The 21616-nt window shown below is 52.0% G+C and overlaps 1 protein-coding gene across 2 annotated transcripts; it reads left to right on the forward strand.

Moving 5' to 3' along the window:
- Positions 1 to 1587: 1587 nt before the first annotated feature.
- On the forward strand, positions 1588 to 21320 carry Znf335 (zinc finger protein 335). 2 transcript variants are annotated; one of them, XM_055596104.1, is made up of 28 exons: positions 1588 to 1655; positions 2313 to 2563; positions 3693 to 3930; positions 5032 to 5109; positions 5281 to 5586; positions 5666 to 5806; positions 7223 to 7369; positions 9314 to 9563; positions 9657 to 9834; positions 10651 to 10763; positions 11571 to 11589; positions 11713 to 11829; positions 11909 to 11985; positions 12066 to 12226; positions 12634 to 12863; positions 13996 to 14089; positions 14193 to 14287; positions 16570 to 16826; positions 17773 to 17884; positions 17966 to 18340; positions 19104 to 19246; positions 19326 to 19468; positions 19601 to 19707; positions 20113 to 20190; positions 20444 to 20527; positions 20608 to 20673; positions 20753 to 20834; positions 20925 to 21320. In XM_055596104.1, exons 2-28 carry the CDS (start codon positions 2363 to 2365, stop codon positions 21050 to 21052), a joined length of 4020 nt encoding a protein of 1339 aa, XP_055452079.1. In that variant the 5' UTR covers positions 1588 to 1655; positions 2313 to 2362; the 3' UTR covers positions 21053 to 21320. The 2 variants fall into 2 exon arrangements, with proteins under 2 accessions (XP_055452079.1, XP_055452080.1); XM_055596105.1 differs by having other exon boundaries at positions 5669 to 5806.
- The last annotated feature ends 296 nt before the right edge of the window (positions 21321 to 21616 follow it).

Consider the following 21616-nt stretch of genomic DNA (forward strand, 5'->3'; position numbering starts at 1 on the left):
GATCCTTGCACAGACCTGCAGCTCTAGCCCCTCTACCAAAGAGGAATGGAGGCTTTTCTATGAAAAGAAAAGTAAAAGCCGTCGTGTCCATGATCTAGCAATTAACTCAAAGCAGCTTTCTCCTTTTCACTAGCTTTTTCTTTCTTTTTTAAAATTTTGTTTTGGTTTTTTAGAGAAAGCCTTGGCTGTCATGGAACTAGCTCTGCAGACCAGGCTTGCCTCTGAACTCACAGAGATCTGCCTGCCTACACCTCCCAAATGCTGGGATTAAAGGTGTGTGCCACCACCCTGGCTTTAGATCTTCTTTCTTTTAAGCATTTATTTATGCCACAGAAAAACATGGAGGTTGGAGCACAGCCTGGAAGAGCTGGTTCTCTCCTTTTACCATGTAGATTCTGGGAATAACTATGTAATCCCAACTGGCCTGTATGAACTCAGTGAGATTCACCTGCCTCTCCTTTCGGAGTGCTGGATTAAAAGTGTGGGCCACCAAACTGGGTCCAAGGACCAAAGACTCCTATAAACACAGAACATTGTTTGTGTGTGTGTGTGCTCCCCAACGTGTGTATGTTATGAGATCGAACCCAGGGCCTCCTGTTTATCACTGAGCTAATCCATCCCCGCCTCTTTTTCCATCTCTGTGTAACAGCTCTGGCTGTCCTGCCTCTGCCTCCCAAGTGCTGGGATTAAAGGCGTGTGCCACCACCGCCCTGCTTAATTCCCAACTTCTAAATCCACCTACACTATCTACAATGACCAGAGGACAGGTGGGTGTCTGGACCTAATAAAGTTAAAAACTTCAGCTGTGCCGGGCGTGGTGGCGCATGCCTCTAACCCAGCACTCAGGAGACAGGAGAGGCAGGCGGATCTCTGTGAGGACAGCCTGGTCTACAAAGTGAGTTTTGGCCAGCTGTTACATAGAGAAACTGTCATGTGGGGGCAAAACAAAATAAAGAAAAGAAAAAAAAAATACAGCTGCGAAGCGCACCATGGGCCAAACATTAACTTTTCTCCCTGACCGCGCCATCACGTCATCCCCCTAACTCCCCTTAGTTGTGATTCCGGAACAGCCTTTTCCAGTCGTTAAACCTCGGTTTTCCCATCCGTACACACAGCCCTCCCCGAGGCACAACAAACCTAACCCGGCAGGACCCGACCGAGGAGCTTTAAGCTTCAGGTGAAAAAAACCCAGAAAAATGATTGACGTTTCCTCTCCTCGGGGCACCTCCAAGCCATCCTAGGTTTCCTCAAGCGACCCCAGGAGGTGTGGCCAGGCCGTGAGAGCCACGCCCACAAGAGCCCGGCGCCTCCACCGCGCTTCACCCTGCGAGCCTCGACTGGGACCTGTGACGTCACCTCACTTCCCCTGTAGCCATCCGCCACAAGAGAAAGTAGTCCCCCGCGCCAGCTGACCTCATGCCCCCCACGCACACTACGCAGCACAGAGACTCCCAGTGTCCTTCTGCACCAGACAACGGCTCTGCGCCCTCTGAGAGACCTTCCAAAACTCCGCAAATCTGTCTTTCCTCGGGGGGGCGGCGGAGGAAGTAGTTCCGGTTCGAGGGCGCCTGATGGGTTCCTCCGCGACGGGCGTGAGAGGATGGCGACCTCGTCGATGCCGGAGTCGGAGAGCGACACAGCAGCCAGAGGCTGAGGTTAGCGACAGCCGGAGGCAGGCCGCGCCGCAGCACACGGCCGTGCACTGGGGCTCTGCCGCGGGGCTGGCGGCCGGCGAGCTCCCCGGCCGGCGGGGCTGTCCGAACAGGGCCCCGGGGTCCCAGGCCCTTTAGCCGCTCTCGCATTTGCCTGAGCGGAAACCCAGCGCTGCCACAAGATGGCGTCGGGCCTGGAGCTCAGGCAGCGCCGGGGACAGCCCCGAGTCACCAGGCCCCGTGACGGTCGCTGTCAGCCCCCTCCGCAGGGGAGCCCGGGGAGGGGGAGCGAACCACTGACCCCGGGGGCCTCCGGGCTGTACCACTGGCTTCTCATCCGAGGGGACACGGGGTCCGGAGGGCTGAACCGCTGTGCCCGCCCGGGGTCGGAGGGCGATCCACGCCTCTGGGAGGAGCAAAGGGCGGTGATCCCCCACCGCGACCACCCTTCCCAGAGGGGCCCTAGCCTGAGAGGCAAGGCGTCCCTGTCTTTTTCTGGAAGCTTCCCTCTCCAGGACTCGAGGAAACCCCGCCCTGTTTGGTCAGATGCTCAGTCTTTGCATCTGCGGAATGGGCACGCCGGTGCAGCCAGGTGGGTCCAGCTTTGCCGGGCCCGAAAGGTGGACCACTTGTTGCAGCCATGGTCGTCTCTTTCGGCAGAGTAAAAGCCTCCTGTACCGCGCTTCGCTGTCAGTCGGTCCCCGGAACAAATGGAGGAGAATGAGGTGGAGAGCAGTAGCGACGCGGCCCCTCGGCCTGGCCAGCCGGAGGAGCCATCTGAGAGCGGCCTGGGTGTGGGCACCTCGGAAGCGGTGTCCGCGGACAGCAGCGATGCGGCGGCCGCCCCAGGATTAACGGAGGCCGACGACTCTGGCGTGGGGCAGAGTTCAGACAGTGGCAGCCGCTCTGTGGTATGGACCAGGCTGGACAGTGTGGGCAGGGGGCCATCCAGCAGAGCTTACTTATAGAAAATACTTGTTCTCTAGGCAGACACAATGCCATGCCAACTGCTGTGGTAGGTTTTGTCGTTTTGACAAACCCTGTAGTTTAAGGGGCATACCTAAATCACTTGTTTCAGATTCTGCAGAAAGGGAAACTGAGGCAGAACGTGCCAACAGAACCAGGATCCAATACCTTATTCTCTCTGAGCCCATTCAAATGTTGATCCGTCTCACCTTAGTCTTCCTCTCTGTCAAATGGAATGGGAATACTTGATTCTATGGGTGCTGGGCTCTGAGCCTCCTTTTCCCCACCCAATAGTTTGTGAGCTTGAGCAAGCTACCCAGCTTCTAGCCCTCACCTCATTCTTCTGTGAGAATTAGAATTATATTTATCTCTGGTAGCTTCGTGAGTAATTTGGCAAAGTAGGGTTTGTACCTGGACACCTGATGGAAATACTAAGCTGTGGCCTCTCATGTGCAGTTGAGCACGTCATCGTGTCAACAAAAATAGGCTTGCTCCGAATCTAACATAACGCTGAATTATGGGGTTACAGCTGGGGACAGGACAGGTGTGGTCAGGTCCTTGCAGAGAACACCAGCCTGGTGTGGAAAATATTCAGGTGCAGGGGTGGGATGGGATCAGGCTGAGGAATTGGGTCCACCTTGGAAAGCTTTTCAAAATGTAGACCCAACCTGTCCTCATGCCAGTGTGATTGACAAGGTTGCTGCAGAGTGCACTCAGAGAAAGGTCCTAACTAGGTAGGGTCCAGCTTGGCTTGCTAGAGGAGGTGCGCCTAAAATGGTTGTGAGAAGGTTGGTTGTAAACTGGATGGGGTGATGATGGAAGAGTTTGAGGCAGAGGGAGCAATAAGCCCAGTGACAGTTGTCCCTCCTGGCTCTGGAGTGTGATCTAGAGAGGTCCTTCTCTTAACCCCAGGTTAGTGTCTGACTACATCTGTGGGCCCTGGGGCCCTTGTAGTCCTCTGTGGCTTACAGTGCGGGTGGCTTTATTTGCTTTGTTCTTGGGGATATAATATACATGCTGCTTTGTCCTGCCCTGCCCCTGCCTCCTGAGCTGCCCTCTGCTTCCTGCTCCTAGGAAGAGGTATCTGAGAGCATTTCAACAGACCCTTTGCCTCATGGCTATCTCCCCGATTCATCTTCTGTGTCCCGGAGACCAGAGGCAGAGGTGCCAGGTGGGCCTCCAGCCCTGGTGCATTCCAGTGCTCTCCCAGACCCCAGCATACTGGTGTCTGACTGCACAGCTTCCTCCTCAGACCTCGGCTCCGCCATTGACAAGATCATTGAGTCTACCATTGGCCCGGACCTCATCCAGAGTGAGTGGGGAGAGGGTGTGGCCCCTGCAGAATCCCATGGCCAGTTGTGTGAGTGGAAGTTGATTACCTAACTGTGGAATGTGTAAAGGGAACTGATAACTGTCTCCCAGTAGTAAATAACTCAAGGATCAAATAAGACATCACAACTAAGGTCTTAAAATGCTGCCTGAATGTCACCAGTGCTCAGTAGTAGAGATAGTTTTAGCTGAGCAGTAAGGTGGTTCTGCTGGCGAAAGTGCTTGCCGATAAGCCTGGTGACCACCCTGGACACCAGTGGGAGAAGAGAACCATCTCCAAAATGTTGTCATTTGACTTCCGCATGCATGCCCGTCCGTGTACACACGTGATGTGCATGCAGCAGTAACTAGTTTTAAAAAATAGAAGTAATTGTATCTGACTTTGTGCTGGGGCAATTATAAACACTTGACACAAGTCACAGATCTTCCAGTGACCCCCAGAGGAAATGGCTGCCATTAATTTGGTCCATATGAGAATTATAAGGCCCAGGAGACACGAAAATGACTTCCCAGTGACACTGACAAATGGAGGGTGGCCTATAAACACTTGACACAAGTCACAGATCTTCCAGTGACCCCCAGAGGAAATGGCTGCCATTAATTTGGTCCATATGAGAATTATAAGGCCCAGGAGACACGAAAATGACTTCCCAGTGACACTGACAAATGGAGGGTGGTCCTGGGCAGTAAGCCCAGCTAGGCGACCCTCACTTTCAAGCTGCTTAGTACTGTGTTGAGTCCTTTGTTGTTACTGACATACATAGAGTCTCCAGCACCCCACACAACCCTGGCATACTCTGAGGAAGAGAGTGCCTGCGGGATCTGTATCCTGAGGAAGTTTGGAGAGAACAGGGAAAGACATTCTAGGCCAGTTTGTCAAAAGACTGGGCAGTTGAGGTAGCTCTGGCATCCTGGTGACTGGGCTAGCACATCACCTACTGAAGACCTCCCACCAGCTGTAGTGGATGTACCCAAGACCTAAGCAGCTAATGCAGCTGGTCTCCAGTTGCCAAGTAGAGCCCGAGGGTGTGGGCCTATGGCCAGGATCCCTCTGAGGACTGCCACCCTCTGCCGTTTCTGCCAGGCTGCATCACTGTGACCAGTGCTGAAGAAGGAGGAGCTGAAACCACACAGTACCTGATCCTGCAGGGCCCAGATGATGGTATGAACCTTGTTGCCCATCCCAGGGATCTCTGTGATGAATGAGAGTAAAAGACAGGACTCCATATGACTCTAGAGGGTTAGCCATTGCCCTGGCTTCTGCAGGGAATTTGGACCTGCCTGGGAAGAACAGCTGATACTCATGGCCTTTTATTTTTTCTCCTGTCCTTAGGTGCGCCCATGACATCACCAATGTCTACTTCCACCCTGGCCAACAGTCTTGCAGCCATTGAAGCACTGGCTGATGGTCCCACATCCACATCTACATGCCTAGAGCCTCCTGAAGAGCCCCAGGGAGAGCCCGGCTCTCTAGCTCAGCCACCCCCAGCCCCTGTCACCGAGGAGCTGGACCTGCAGAGCTTGGAGGCCATGATGGAGGTGGTGGTTGTGCAGCAGTTCAAGTGCAAGATGTGCCAGTACCGGAGCAGCACCAAAGCAACACTGCTCCGCCACATGCGGGAGCGGCATTTCCGCCCAGGTACGTCTGTGGGGTCGGCAGGCCTGACAGGAGCAGGACACAGAGCCACACATGGCAGCTTGTTTCATTCTTGCAAAAGCAGCCGCCGCCGCCGCAGCACCTGGTAAAAGGGGCCGTCTACGGAAGTGGGGCACTTGCATAAAGACCACAGAGGAAGAAGGGCCGGAGGAAGAGGAGGAGGATGACATTGTGGATGCGGGTGCCATTGACGATCTGGAGGGTAAGCCACTGTCCTCCTTAACCCCTCTGTTCCCACGCTCGTTTGCAAATACTGAGCTCCTGGCTGCCTGCCTGAAGGAAGACACCAGTGCAGTGCAGGAGAAGGGTAAGTCGTGGAACAGGCTGAACACTGAAGAAGAGAAAAACAGGAGAAATAGAATGCAGGCAAAAACAGATACGTGCTTTTCATAGTTTTATTAGTCACAGTCTACTACCTATGCATTTAAAATAATTCAGTGAATGATTATAAAAACTATTAGTAAAACCAGGCACATGCCTACAACCCCAGCACTGGGCAGGTAGAGGTGGGAAGATCATGGTCACTTTCACTAGGTAATTTGAGGCTAACCTGGGCTACATGAGATTCCCCCCCCCCGCAACTGAACCCAAAATAAAAATATTTCACTTTTTTTTCTTGCCTCTCCATATGTGCGTGTTTGTCTGGATCCGTGTATGGGGTGTCTTCCTCAGTCATTCTCTGCCTCACATTTTAAGACAGGGTCTCTCACTGAACCTAGAGCTTGCTGATGCTGCTAGACTGGGTAGCCAGAAAGCCCTAGGGACCCTCCAGTCTTTGGCTCTCCAGTGTTGGGGACTGTTGGCATACGAGCATGCGTGGCTTTTTGACACTGGTTCTGGGAGATTGAACTCGGGTCCTCATGCTTTGCAGCAAGTACTCATTGACAGAAGCACTCCCTCCCTACCCCTTGTTTCTCTCCAAAGTTTTTTTGTTGTTTTGGTTATGTGTGCCTGTGTGTGGATATGTCCATATTGAGTGCAGTACCTCTGGAGGCCAGAAGAGGGTGTTGTATCCCCTGGAGCTGGAGTTACAGGCAGTTTGAATTGTTGCAAATGGATGCTAGGAAAAAGCACCCAGATAGATCTTCTGTAAAAGCAGCAAATGAGCTATCTTTCCAGTCTTTGTTCGTTTGTTTTTACTAATGGTTTTGAGATGACGTGCCCCTCTGTGTAGCCTTTGGTGGCCTCAGATTCTTGCTCTTCCTGAATGTTGAGATTATAGGTGTGTGCCACCATAACTGGCTCCCTGTTTTCCCCTGTACTTTCTGAGATCTAGTATAAAGTTTTTCTGAGTTGGATCAGGCTTATTTTATTATTAATTGGTCATTCGTGGCTATTGTCGGCCTGGTGGGCCAGTTCAGGTAGGAGTTTACAGTTTCAGTGCCTGTTTTCTACCAGTGGCCGAAGTGGCTTGAGAACCAGGTTCCTCTTGTGCTTTCAATTGAGGTGAACTGTTGGCAGGTGCAAGGGAAGGAAGGATGGCCCTCTGTGGTGGAGGGTGTAGAGGGCTTTTTACAGGAGGGCCTTAGTGGAGAGAGCAGTGAACAGTGATGAGGAAGTGGGAGTTGTCGGCACGGTCTAGACACTGTCCAGACACTGTCCTTTACTGTCTCCACAGAGGACAGTGACTACAATCCAGCTGAGGATGAGCCCCGGGGCCGGCAGCTACGGCTCCAGCGTCCCACCCCCAGTACCCCAAGACTTCGACGGAGGCCTGGCCGGCCCCGAAAGCTGCCTCGCCTAGAGACCTTAGACCTCCATGATGGTAAGTCTTGGTCATGGACCAGGGTTTGTGTGTGGGTAACATGGTGGCTGTGCTGCCTGATGCTTCTGGGAGTTCACTGGCTATCCAACATAGCCAAGATGGGGAGCTTCAGGTTTAGTGGGAGACCCTGTTCAAGTTAAATAAGGCAAAGAAAGGAGCAGGAGACCCGTCATTTTCCTGTAAACAGTGCTGGTATGAGAACAGGTCCATGTACTCACATACATCTTGCACTTGTACACAAACAAGACACTCCTTCCAGTCTGTGTTTTTTGTATTTTGAGACAGGGTTTCTCAGTGTAGCCTTGGCTGTCCTGGACTTGCTTTGTAGACCAGGCTGGCCTCAGACTCATAGAGACCCTCCTGTCTCTGCCTCCCGAGTGCTGGGATTACAGGTGTACACTCCACTATACCTTGCTGTCTGCATCATTTTTTAAAAATTATTTTATTATGTATATAGTGTTCTGCCTGCGTGTACACCTGAACACCAGAAGAGCGCACCAGATCTCATTATAGATGGTTGTCAGCCACCATGTAGTTGCTGGGAATTGAACTCGGGACCTCTGGAAGAGCAAGAAGTGCTCTTAACTCTGAGCCATCTGTCCAGCCCTGTCTGTGTCATTCTTAATTAAAAAAAGAAAAAATTCGTATATACTTCTGTGAGAGAGTGTGTGAGAATAAGCACGCCACCTGGAACCCGTGCAGGTCAGAGGACAGCTTATGGGAGTTGGTGTTCCCCTTCACCCCAAAGGCTCTGGATTGGGCTCAGGTGCTCAGGCTTGGCTGCAGATGCCTTTGTTTAGTCACTGACCTTCATCCACCCACTTCTTTCTGTTTGGTTTGTTGTGATGGGTTGGTTTGTTTTTGTTTACTGTTCTGAGACAGGGTCTCATTGTGTAGCTTTGGCAGGTCTGGAACTGATTATATAGAAAGATCAACCTGCCTGCCTTCTAAATTCTGAGATTAAAGGTGATTGCCATGCTAGTTGATCCCCATTTTTGTTTGTTTGTTTGTTTGAGACTGCTTTTCTCTGTGTGTCCTAGAACTCATTCTGTAGACCAGGCTGGCCTTGAACTCAGAGATTCATCTGCCTCTGCTGAGACTGAGTTAAAGACAGTTTGAGCTGCCATATGGGTGCAGGGAATTGAGTCTGGGTCCTCTGCAAGAGCAGCCAGTGCTTTAAACCTGCCACACCTCCACACCTGTCACACTTCACACCTATGCTGGGGTTAAGATGGTGCCACCGCTGCTGGGCTGACGCCTGTTCTTTACAGCAGTATTTCATTTTTATTTGTTGCTAGTACCAGGGATGCAATGCATGGCATTGTGCATGCCAGGCAACTGCTCTCCCCATGAGGCACACCTCCAGCCTTGAAGTCGTTTTGGGAGTTTGGTTTTGTTTTACCTGGGACTGGGTTAAAGGCAGTTGTGAGCTGCCATGTGGGTGCAAGGAATTGAATTTGGGTCTTCTGCAGGAGCAACTGGTGCTTTTAACCACCGAGCATCTCTCCAGCCCCTGAAATAGTATTTTTAAACACTGTTTAAAAAGGTCTCACATTCGGTTAGACTTCAAAGAGTCTGTAAGCTGTCCATGGAAGTCCTCTTGCTGTGGACGACGTTCCCCTGGGTCACCAGCCTCATAAGGGTGTACGATTGTCAAAGCCACTGTTGTCTCCAAAGTCCACAGCGTCCCTGTGGTTACTAGACCAGTCTGCAGATGGGACAGATGAGACTCAGGGAGGGGAGAGCTGAGTCAGAGCCCAGCCGGTGGGACTCTTGCCAAGATACTACCCCGTTGCTGTCTTGCTATGCTGAGTAGGTCAGATCAGCATCAGGGCGGCATCCGACCATGGGCTGTCTGTGTCTGTTCTGTAATCTGATGTAACCATTAGTGGTTAGCTTGGTCCTAGCATGTGTGACTGATTGTGTTCTTTGTGTCTGTGACAGGTGTAGGAGAACCTCTAATGAGTTCCCAGAGCACACAGAGCCCTCCAGAGCTGCAAGATCTTGAGGCTCCCAGCTCTTCAGGTCCAGGATGCCTAGTAGCCGTGGGCAAGGTGGGGAGGGGTCCGGTGGAATCTGGTGTGAGTCAGTCAGATGCTGAGAACGCAGCCCCCCCTGGCCAGGATGAACCTGAGGTGCCACCCCGACGCCGAGGACGACCCTCCAGACGGTTCCTAGGGAAGAAATACCGAAAGTAAGTAGAGGGGAGCAGAGTGGAGCTTGACAGGCTGGGGGGGCTCCCTGGACCTGCAGCCCAGCCACTCTCCTCTCCACCCCTTCCTGGCAGGTACTACTACAAGTCGCCCAAGCCACTGCTCAGGCCCTACCTGTGCCGCATATGTGGTTCACGATTCCTGTCCCATGAGGACCTTCGCTTCCATGTCAACTCCCATGAGGCTGGTGACCCACAGCTCTTCAAGTGCCTACAATGCAGCTATCGCTCCCGCCGCTGGTCTTCCCTCAAGGTGTGCTCAGGAGGTCACGGGGCAGGAAGAGTCAGCCAGTGTGCAGTGGCGCTGCCTGTGCACTCTGGCCAGCTAGCTCGTGAAGCATGCTGGGAGTTCTGAGGAGTTCTGCCACAGGCAGTTGGCAGGGTATCCAGTGAGGGACACCTCACTTTCAAGGGTTCAGTTCACATTAGAGACAGCACAGACTTGCTCATTCTCACTGTGGGATTGCCTGTGGGTGGTTTCTTCACAGAATCTTGAGTCCTTCCAGCAGGTGGCAGTGGTATGCCTCAGGGAAGGGCTCCTTATATCTTACTCCAGAGGTGTGGGCCAACAGAAGTCCAACCCACTTTTTGTCATTTTGTGCCCCAGTGAGGGTCCAGGTGTCAACTATACCAGTCTACTGCAGAAACTGCAGCTTGGCCGCCCCAGTGATGTGGAAAGGTGGGGTGTAGGGGCACCCTTCAGACTCTGGTGGACTGTCTGGTTTTTCCTTGTGCTGCTGCTTCCTCCCACAAAGACCTAGGCCAAGAGCTGTTCTCTGGGCTCCTCAGAGGACCTTCCCATAGTGCAGTGGGAAAGGCATGGGCTATGGAGCCATGTTGCCCAGCTCCAAGCTCTACTATGGCAAGGTCCCTTCATTCTGACCTTCATTTCCTTTTTGGTCAGATTGTAAGACAGCAGCAGGACTAGCACAGCAGGTGCTATCCTTGGGGAGAATTTCCAGCCAGGCAGCAGGCTCTACTGTCAACACTTACCCCAAGGCTCTGAGCACCAGTGGGAACAGGGAAGAAGAGGGGAAGCTGAGTCTTCAGCCCTATCTGTCTTTCCCAGGAGCACATGTTCAACCACGTGGGCAGCAAGCCCTACAAGTGTGATGAGTGCAGCTACACGAGTGTCTACCGGAAGGACGTCATTCGACACGCAGCAGTGCATAGCCAGGACCGGTCAGTGACTTGTGCCGGATGCTGGAGGCTCCGCAGGGAGAGCATGTGACAGAAGCATTCTAGGTCCTATGTAGTACACATGCTCTGGGCCTGTCTGATTCATGTGGTGTTAGAGGCAAGATCAATCACCCCTGATCTGTTGCCCCAGAATCCTCAGGGCCAAGGCTTTCAGGTCCCCAGTTGAGGCTCTTCTTTAGTTTTTCATCCGGGAAATGGAGACATTTGTTGAGGGGCCTGGGAAACTGTGACTGCAGGGGTTCATACATGATCAGAAGGTCTCGTGGAGGTCAGCTGTGGGCCCCTCCCTCAGTGCCGAGAGCAGATTAAGGCTGGTCAAATCAGGTATTTTCAGGCTTGGTGGCTGCTCAGTGACTGACAGCTAGGCCTGTGACTTCAGCAAAGAATAGGCTTCTTTAGCAAATGACCTACAAACAGGGCAGGTAGAGTAGAGACCCTTGAGGTCCTGGAACTGATTTTCAAGATGTTTACAGGTTTCTTTAAAGAGAAGGAGTTGTGTAGCCAGCTAGAATCATGGTCACTAGATTGAAGTCTGTTCCTCAGGGCTAACCTGTGGCACTTTGAAGTCTGTAGTACAGAAGTGTGTTCCATGAGTAGAGAGAAGACCATGCCTCAGATTAACCAGCTCAGAGCACGCCCCCTGTGGAGCCTTAGCATTCTCCCAGGTGACACCCGCTGGTTTTCAGTGGGTTCTGAAGAGAGGGCATAGGTAATGAGGAGGGTGATCAGGACTGAGACCTGGTGTCCGTAGGGAAACTGTGGTATAACGTTTGGTTTTTTCTTTTCCAGAAAGAAGAGGCCAGATCCAGTGAGTGTGGGGCTCCCGCCCAGGAAGGGCCCTGGACTGCTAGTAGGGGTGGTGGAATAGGAGGTGAAAGCTCCCTGCTGTCTCCCCTTCTCTCTCCCCTGACCTCTAATTATACCTTCCCAGACCCCAAAGCTGAGCTCTTTCCCTTGCCCAGTGTGTGGCCGTGTGTACCCCATGCAGAAGAGACTAACACAGCACATGAAGACTCACAGCACTGAGAAGCCACACATGTGTGACAAGGTGGGTGGGCCAGGGCTGTGGCTGGAGGCAGGGCCTTCTCTGGGCCATCCCCATCTAATTCCATCTTCCCCACCCTCAGTGTGGAAAGTCCTTTAAGAAGCGCTACACTTTCAAAATGCACCTGCTCACACACATCCAGGCTGTTGCCAATCGCAGGTATGTTCCCACTGGAGGTCCATGGGTTAGGAAGGAACCTTTCATGTTTCTGAGCTCCTCCCCCTTCAAACTGCCTCCAGGTTCAAGTGTGAGTTCTGCGAGTTCGTTTGTGAGGACAAGAAGGCACTGTTGAACCACCAGCTGTCCCATATTAGCGACAAGCCTTTCAAATGCAGCTTTTGTCCCTACCGAACCTTCCGGGAGGATTTCCTGCTATCCCATGTGGCTGTCAAGCACACAGGTCAAGCCAGCCCTCTAGTCCCTACATCCACATTGGAGCTCAGCTCTCTTTGTCCCCCTCCACAGCCCAAGCCAAGGAGTACTTTTGCTTATGCTGTAAAGGGAGTCCTGTGGCATTCCCTCTGTCCTGAGCCCAACACCAGCAGCTTGCTTTCTCTGCCTTAGTTATGAAAGAGGGAAATGGGAAGTATCTACTATGTTCTGCTTAGGAAGATGACCTTGAGAGTGGCCCCTTGCAGGAAGGGTGAATATGGAGGTGGCCCGGATCCTTTCTCTAGTCCACCAGAGTGGACAGCATTGTTTGTCCAAGCATGGTGATGACTTACTGTAGTGAGGCTAGGGACCCCTGGGTCCAGAGAGGGCCTTCTGGAGGACTGTTTGGGTGCAAGCGTTCCCTTGTGCCCACAGGGGCCAAGCCCTTTGCCTGTGAGTACTGCCACTTCAGCACTCGCCACAAGAAGAATCTGCGCCTGCATGTGAGATGCCGACATGCAAACAGTTTTGAGGAGTGGGGACGGCGCCACCCTGAGGAGCCCCCTTCCCGCCGCCGCCCCTTCTTCTCTCTGCAACAGATAGAAGAGCTGAAACAGCAACACAGTGTGGCCCCTGGCCCTCCCCACAGCTCACTAGGACCTGAGGTAGGCCCTGCTGGGAGGCAGCACACACCTGGGAACAGGCCATGTCTCATTTGCACATTCTGGTCCAGTAGGATGATCTCTGCCTCCATCCCTGAGGTGGACACCAGCCGAATTAAGGGTGCAGCTTTAAACTTAGGGGAGGGTAGCTATCCAGTGCTGGTCTAGACAGCAGAAATACCAACAACAGTGTGGTATAAAAAAATAATAAACAGTAGTTTGTTATTGTTAGGTGTGAAATAATTGCAAAGCTCAGCAGTTCTGAGCTCCCTGGACCTGAGCAACCCTGGTGGTCAGGGACCAAGCTCTCTAGATATTTTTGTACAACATCCTAGGATCTGACTTTGGTCTTTGTGGTCACCCTCATAGTCCAGCATCCCTGCAAGAACACCTTCCCACCCACATCCAGGCCAGAAGCAACAAGAAGGGTGGGAGATGGTAAAAAAGACCCTTGTAGTCATCTACCCATGTTTTCTTCACAAACATTCCTGGAAGTCCCTGTTTAGTTACATGGCCACACTTAAGAGTCACAGAATGCGGAGGAATGTAGTCTTGTAGATGGGTGTGCTGCCTTCCCTAATGAAACTAAGAATACTGTTGACAAGGAGGAGAAGGTGCTTGTGAGACAGCTCAGCAAGTTAGAATACTTGTTGCCAAGCCTGATGACTTGATTTGGACCCCCAGCTCCTATGTGGTGAAAGTGGGAAACTGATTCCCCAGCGTTGTCCTCTGATATCCATGTGTGCATTGTAGTGCTCATGTGCCTATATATAAAATCAGACTTATATATATATATACATAAGTCTGATTTTAATATTAAAGAGGAGGATGAATTGGATTTGGAGTAAGTATACTTGGGTTAAGCAGCTAGTATTCTGTCATGGGAGCTCCTAATGGCTCTAGGAAGATGATCACACTGATAGTACATGGGCTCTAGAGTTGGCAGTCTTGGGTTCAAATCCCAGCCTTTCAGTTTTCTGAGCTTCACCATTCCACTGAGCACTGAGCTGGTAAATACTTAAAAACAGTAGATGAGATAAGCAATGGACTGTTGGGAATGATGACATCAGATGTACTTGGGAAATGCACTTCTGGCCCTCCCTCTCAGTCTTGACCTATTCCCCCTCCTCCTTAGGCCCCTCAAGAGCCAGCACCTTTCCAGTCACCTGAGACTCCTCCGCTCCTCTGTCCTGATGCCCTGGGTGCTGCCACAATCATCTACCAGCCAGGTGAGCCTTGAAGAAGGCAGGCAGTATCGTAGGAAGATGACAAGGGTGGCCTTGGGTGCCAGGTGTCCAGCCTGTTCTCAAGCCCAGGTCCCATCCCACCCAGGAGCTGAGGAGTCCACTGCAATGGCCACGCAGACAGCCTTGGATCTGCTGTTGAACATGAGCACCCAGCGGGAGCTAGGGACCACATCCCTGCAGGTAAGCACCCAGGACTTCCCCTGCCCAGCTACTGAACACACTAGCGTTGCTAAACATAGAGTAAAGGAAAGCAGTGGCTCCAGCCTACCCTGTCAGGGACAGATCAGCCTAAACCTCTGGCAGATTTGAAGGAACTGGCTCTGTGGAGCCGAGGAGGGCAGTCTCTCCCATGCACTCTTAAGGTACTAGTGACCATTTGTCTTACTCTCTGTTCTGTTGCTGTGAAGAGACACCATGACCAAGGCAACTCTTAAAAAAGAAAGCATTTGATTGAGAGCTTGCTTACAGTTTCAGAGATTAAGTCCATTGTTATCCTAGCAGGGAACATGGGCAGAGCAGCAGCTGAGAGCTACAGCTATAAACTAAAAGAGGCAGAGAGAGACTGGGTCTGGCATGGAATTTTGCAACCTTTAAGCCCACTTCCTATGAGTGGCACACTTCTTCCAATAAGGCCACACCTCCTGATCCTTCTAATCCTCTCAAAGAGTCCCACTCCCTGGTGACTAAACATTCAAATATATAAGCTTATGGGACTCTTTGTCTTTGTTTTGATTTTTCTGTGTAGCCCTGGACTCTGTTGATCTGCCTGTCTCTGCCTCCTTGAGTGCTGGGACTAGAGGCCTGTGTCACCACACCCTGCTAATGGAGCCCAGTCTTTTTGTTTGTTTGTTTGTTTTTCAAGACAGGGCTTCTCTCTGTAGCCTTGGCTGTCCTGTATTGCTTTGTAGACCAGGCTGGCTTCAAACTCAAAAAGATCGATCTGCCTGCCTTTGTCTCCCAGGTGCTGGGATTAAAGGCGTGCCACCACGCCGGGCTGATGGGGCCATGCCTATTCAAGTCACCACACCATTGTTATGCTGAGGGACATGTGCCTGTGGTTCCCATGCTCTTGTTTGGTTTCTCACTACGTCTGCTGTTCCTGTGGGGTCTAAAGCAGCTTTGTGCTATACACTACCTGCAGTCAGAGCACTCCCAGGGCTTTGTCTAGTCCAGAAGCAAGCCCAGTGCTGAGCAGACTTGACACCATCTCATAACACACACACACACTCAGTTCATCATCTTTCCTCCATCTCTACAACCCAGCCCATCTCCAAAACACAAGGAAGCTCAGAAGTACCTCTGTACTCTGGCTGCTTGCAAAGATGAAGCATGAACAAGTATGGCATGTACCTGTAATCCTAGCACTTGGGCAGAGCAGACTGGAGCCTAAGGAGTTGAAGGCCAGTCTCAGCTACGTAATTAGTTTGAGGCCAGCCCGGGATACATGAGACCCTGTCTCAACAATAGAGCTAAAGAGTTGGCTCAGCAGTTAGCAGCACTGGGTTCCAGCATTCTCTTCTGGCCTCTGAAATCACTAGATACACATGTAGGCAAAACGTCTGTGCACATAAAATGTTTTAGAGTTCAGTTCTGAAAGTGAGAAGTCTGGGACACGCCTTCTCTGTCCTCAGACAGCAAAAGTTAATAGGCTGACGAGAGTTCTTCAGGATGGCGTTCATGTGCAAACCAACACCTAGATATTCCTTTAAGAATAGGCGCATTGCTCTGCTCCTCAGTGATCTGTTATGCAGGATGTGATGCGCGTCTTGGCCACTGTGTCTCTCAAGAAGGATATTGTGATGGAGGTACAGTTTATGGTCCTATTTTATAATTCTATTAAATATGTAGAGGCTAGATGTCTGTCCATACCTTCAGTCTGAGTCATCTGTCTCCTAGCTCTTTTTCTATCACGTTCCTAGTCCTTTGTTACTGTTTTGCAAAAATTCTGAATATGAAGTACATCTACCTCCTCTCCCATTGGTAGATGTACCCCTTTAGTTCTTCTCCTTTCATTTCATGGTTTGTTTTGGTAGGTTTATCTTTTTCAGTCACAGTTACAGAAATCTATAAAATATTTGTGTACATTTTTTTTTTTCATGTAGCCTTAAATGGCCTCAAATGGCTTTGAATTCTGATCCTGGTGCTGCTGTCTGTGTGCTGGGATTACAGATGTATGTCACCACATCTAGCTATGGGGTTTCTTAATGGTTTACCACTTGGTCACACTGCTGCTGCTATTTTGGGCCAGATATCATGGAGGCCACCCTGCACTTTGTGGGGGTGTTTAGCAGCATCCCTGATACAGGTCACCACACCCAGCTGCCAGAATGTTTCAGGAAGCACTTGGGATGTGTAAATGAGTGGTGACAGCAGAGACTTTGGTAGGATGGTGAGCTTTAAGGCCCCAAGAAGGACCTTGGACAGCAGCTCTGTCCCAGAAGTGCCCATTGGTGTCGTTGCAGGTGGCTGTGGTGAAGTCAGAGAGCGTGAAGGCAGAGCTGACCTCTACTGGTAGGCAGCCTTCCCCTGAGGACACCACTCCACAGGTGATGACGCTTCATGTGGCAGAGCCAGGGAGCAGTGTGGCAACTGAGAGCCAGCTAGGGCCCCCTGGCCTACAGCAGATTGCCTTGCCATCTGGGCCGTTTGGTGGGGCCAGCTACAGTGTCATCACAACACCCCCAGTGGAGGAGAGGGCACCCGCTGGCACACCTTACAGGTAACTTGACCCCTTTCCATCTTCAGTATAGATTCCTGGTTTGTACAGAGTGACAGGGCAGTCAGAGGCTATATCCTGTGCAGGGTGGGAAGCTGCCTTTTTTAGCCATTAGCTCTTCTGGGAACTTGGCACTAATGGTCTTGCATGCACAAGATGCAGGCTTCCCTGCTTATACAAATGAGGAAACAGGCTAGTGAAGTCAGATGCTTAGGAGGTGAAGCTGTGAACCCTGGTTCCCAATCCTGTATACCCCGCCCACCACCTCAAAGTATGAGTGTCTATAAATTTAGAAGATGCAGTACGTGCGTGCAGGAGCTTTCAGAGGCCGGAAGACATTGGATCCCCTGGGACTGGAGTTAGAAATGGTTGTGAACCACCATGTAGGTGCTAAGAACCGATCCTGGGTCCTCTGCAAATATTCTTAGTCCTTCACCATCTCTCCATCCTATTCCCATGAGCTCTTAGGCCCCCAACTGCTTGGATAAGCACAGGCTCCTTTGTTGACCTGTTGCCTGGGCCTGTGTGTGGCTTCCCTGTGCTGCAAATCTGTGACATATCTCTCCACTTATGAAATCTTAGGCCACCTGAGCAGCTCTGACCTGTGCTAGGATGAGGGTCAGGGGTTTTGAGCCAGCATCTGTACAGGCTGCCTCAGCCTTTGCCCTTTCTTCTTGGATGTCTTGGCCCTCTCCTTCTGTCCATTTTGGCCAGACCTGAACTGAACTCCTGGAATGCTGTCTTCTTTCTACCAATGGAAATGAGGGGCACCTTTTAGTAGAGTGAAACACTGAGCTCTTGGCAATCATTTATGGAAGAGATAGTGGGGCCCAGGTTTGAGCCCTACATTCACTCAGGCTCCTTCATCTTGTTACTTGGTGAGGGATTCTTGTAGCCTTTGATCCTTTTCTGGAGCCCTACCTCATGCCTCCACTCTCTGTGCCCTTAGTGAAGAGCCTCCAGGGGAGGCAGCCCAGGCTGTGGTTGTGAGTGACACTCTCAAGGAGGCTGGCACCCACTACATCATGGCAGCAGATGGGACCCAGTTGCACCACATAGAGGTGAGTCTTGGAAGTGGCCTCCCCACCCAGTGGCCAGCCTCTGCCTACCCTCAGCACCTCATGCTGTGTTTTTTTCTACAGTTGACTGCAGATGGCGCCATCTCCTTCCCAAGCCCAGATACTCTGGCCCCTGGGACCAAGTGGCCCCTGCTGCAGTGTGGAGGGCCACCCAGAGATGGTCCTGAGGTTCTGTCTCCAATAAAGACCCACCATGTGGGAGGTCCCCAGGGCTCTTCCACCCAACCTCCTGCAGCCAGCCACACCCTAGGCCTGGTAGTACCCCCTTCCCCACCATCTGCAAAAGCTTCATCAGCAAAGAAGTTTTCCTGCAAGGTGTGCTCAGAGGCCTTCCATGGCCGAGCAGAGATGGAAAGTCACAAGCGGGCCCATGCTGGGCCTGCTGCCTTCAAGTGCCCCGACTGCCCCTTCAGTGCTCGCCAATGGCCTGAGGTCCGGGTAGGTACTCCCCCCACCATGACTCTGCCTTTATTCCTGTGGCCACTCAGTGGTATAAGAACTCTTTATTGAACATCTCTCCTCAAGCCTGGTTCTCTGTTCCCTTCTAGAGTCAAAGGTGACTCAGCAAGATCCCAGCTCTGGGAACTGCCTGGTCAGGACCCCAACCAGATATAAAGTAACTAATGCCAGACTGTTCCCAGTGTGAAGGGGTGAGGAGTGTAGAGCAGGAGCAGCAAGGCATTGGATAGAGACACAACAGCTATGGAGACAGGCTGTGGAGCATAGACACAGAGAGGGTGACAGTATGAGTTTGGTGACTGAAGAAAGTAGAGGTTGGTGGGAAGGCACAGGTTCAAGTCCAGTGTGGGATGGTGTGAAGACAGTAGGACAGCCTCTGATCGGTTTCTGGAGCTCCTCCTTGCTGGAGGGTTCTTAGCTTCCAGATCCAATGCAGTGCTTCATCCTCTGATTTCTGTATGGGCCAGGGCCTAAAGCCCCACCCTCGCCATGGGAAAGCAGAGGCCCAGTGAGGCAGAATTGAGCCTAATGCAGGATGTCCCTTAGTTGCAATACAGGACTACAAACTGAGACAGAATTTCCCAGGTGGTGTTAGGGCACAACCTCTGGCTTCTCACTTTCTCCCTGTGGTAGACCACTCCCAATCTCAGGTCCAGGCTTTTGGTCCTTATGGGTTTAGTTTCTGTGAAGACTTGTTGCCTCTCATGCTGACCCATTGGTGCCTGGTCTCTACCCTGTGTAGGCTCACATGGCACAGCACTCCAGCCTGAGGCCCCACCAGTGCAATCAATGTAGCTTCGCCTCCAAGAACAAGAAGGATCTGAGGCGGCACATGCTAACACACACCAATGAGAAGCCCTTCTCATGCCACCTCTGTGGGCAGCGGTGAGGCCTGAGACAGTAGGGGTGCTCTCATGTACACACCTGGTGGAGCCACTTCATGCCAACTCTTCCCTCTCCTCAGTTTCAACCGGAATGGGCACCTCAAATTCCACATCCAGCGGCTACACAGCAGTGATGGGAGAAAGACTGGACCTTCTACAGCCCGAGCCCCAGCCCAGACCATCATCCTCAACAGTGAAGAGGAGACACTGGCCACGCTGCACAGTGAGCTACCCTTGGGCCACAAGGTGGACCATTTGGGTCCAAAGACTAGAACCCCAGCCCAGGGGAACCCCAGTAATGGTGTAGTCAAAGTTTTCCCTGAACCCCCTAATAAGCTCCCTTCTCTCTGCCCAGCTGCCCTCCAGTCCAGTCATCATGGGGCCCTGGGTCCAGATCGGCTACAGCAAGCACTGAGCCAGGAACACATCATTGTGGCCCAGGAACAGACGGTGACCAATCAGGTAAGAACAAGGTCAGGAGCTCCTGCAGAAAGTATGGGACAGACAGAACTGAGACTTAGAGGGACTAGAGAGGTGTCTCAGAGGTTTAGAAGTGCAATCGTGAGGACCAGAGTTTGGATCCCAGCTCCCACTACATAATAAGCCAGGTGTCCAGCATGTCAAGTACCCTCTATCTAAGCCCAGTTCCAAGGAGGATGGAGACAAGAGGACCTGAGGTTTGTGTGGCTTCCAGCCAAGCAGGAACTGCAGGTTCATGGAGACCTTGCCTCAACAGAACAGGCAAAAAGTGATGGGAGAGCAATGCTTGGCACCCTGTTCTGAGCTATTGGCCTCCATTCAGGGTTGGGGCACACACACACACCAACAAGTAAAAGACCTAAGGCTGAATTGGCTTGGCCTTGACAGGAGGAAGCTGCCTACATCCAGGAAATCACCACAGCAGATGGCCAGACAGTACAGCACCTGGTGACCTCAGATAACCAGGTAACCTCCTGTCCCCTTACTAATAAGGTCCTCCTTAGAAGTTTCCAGACCACCTGGGCTACTGTCCATACTACTCTGCCTTTTGTTTTCGAAACAGGGCTTCTCTGTGTAGTCTTGGCTGTCCTGGACTTGTTTTGTAAACCAGGCTAGCCTCAATCTCACTGAGATCTGTCTGTGCCCAGCTCCCACTCTGCCCTCTTAACTCAGATTTCATGAAGTGGAACCCTAGCACCTGTCTCCTCCCCTTTCTTAGGTTCAGTATATCATCTCTCAGGACGGTGTGCCACACCTCTTGCCACAGGAGTACGTTGTAGTCCCTGATGGCCATCATATCCAGGTAGGCCAGGCCTGGGGCAGGGTGGGGCTCGGAGGAAGGCTGCAGCCTTCTAGGATTACTGGCCAGCTTCCTATCTCCAGGTCCAGGAGGGCCAGATCACACACATCCAGTATGAGCAAGGTACCCCATTCCTGCAGGAGTCCCAGGTAGAGTACCTGGGGAGCAGGCAGAGCTGGGATAGCGAGGCTCCTGTGGGGCTATATTCTTACTGGCTTCTTTCTCTAGATTCAGTATGTACCTGTGTCCCCGGGCCAGCAGCTTGTCACCCAGGCTCAGCTTGAGGCTGCAGCACATTCTGCTGTTACAGGTATGGGACTGGACACTGACGGCCAGGAAACTGAGGCCAGGCCTAGCTCCTGGAGCCTCAGGCTTACTGTGCTTTTCCCTCCCCTGGCAGCGGTGGCTGATGCTGCCATGGCCCAAGCCCAGGGCCTGTTTGGCACTGAGGAGGCAGTGCCCGAACACATCCAACAGCTGCAACACCAGGGCATCGAGTACGACGTCATTACCCTCTCGGATGACTGAGCCTCAAAGGCCCAACGCTGATCATGGATATTGGGGCCAGCTCTCCTGGAGACTAGGTCTTTCCTGTCCTCCTTAGGGCCTCCAGATACTGGACAGTCGGTATCACTTGACTCCAAAGGAGCCAGACCTGTGCCCTTAGGGGGCAGCCATGGGCTCCAGCCAGGACATGCTGGGTGCCTTAGCCTGCTGGCAGGCTTTGGGAGAGAAATTTATTTTTGTTTTCATGGACCCACTGGCTCCTCAGTCTCAATAAAGGGACCAGAGTCCAGCCCTTGCAACTCTCTTTGTATATGTGCTAATAACCTGAATCTGGTTAAGGGCCAGAAAACCAGGCAGAAGTCTCAACAAGTAGAGGCTACCTGGCCCTACATGCCCCTTATGAACAGTGGTCCGAGTACAGGACAAACCAGCCTCATCTCGGGAAAGGGCAGAGCTAGAGAGAAAACCCTGTTTCCTCCATGGGCTACCTGTCTCCAGGGCCTCAGAGGGCAGGTACTATTCTGAGGCCTGAGCCTTTGGTGTATATATGATCAGAGGTATTCTGCCTCTGAGGCTATACTTCCT

This window comes from Psammomys obesus, unplaced genomic scaffold (genome assembly GCF_907164565.1).
Source record: "Psammomys obesus unplaced genomic scaffold, mPsaObe1.curated_primary_1811, whole genome shotgun sequence".
Classification (NCBI taxonomy): domain Eukaryota; kingdom Metazoa; phylum Chordata; class Mammalia; order Rodentia; family Muridae; genus Psammomys; species Psammomys obesus.

Excerpts from the sequence above, each read along its gene's own strand:
- Znf335 (XM_055596104.1), top strand. The coding sequence starts at position 2,363 with ATGGAGGAGAATGAGGTGGAGAGCAGTAGCGACGCGGCCCCTCGGCCT. Across the intron at positions 5,807-7,222 it reads TGCCATTGACGATCTGGAGG|AGGACAGTGACTACAATCCA; the intron begins GTAAGCCACTGT and ends CTGTCTCCACAG. Across the intron at positions 20,674-20,752 it reads CATTCCTGCAGGAGTCCCAG|ATTCAGTATGTACCTGTGTC; the intron begins GTAGAGTACCTG and ends TTCTTTCTCTAG.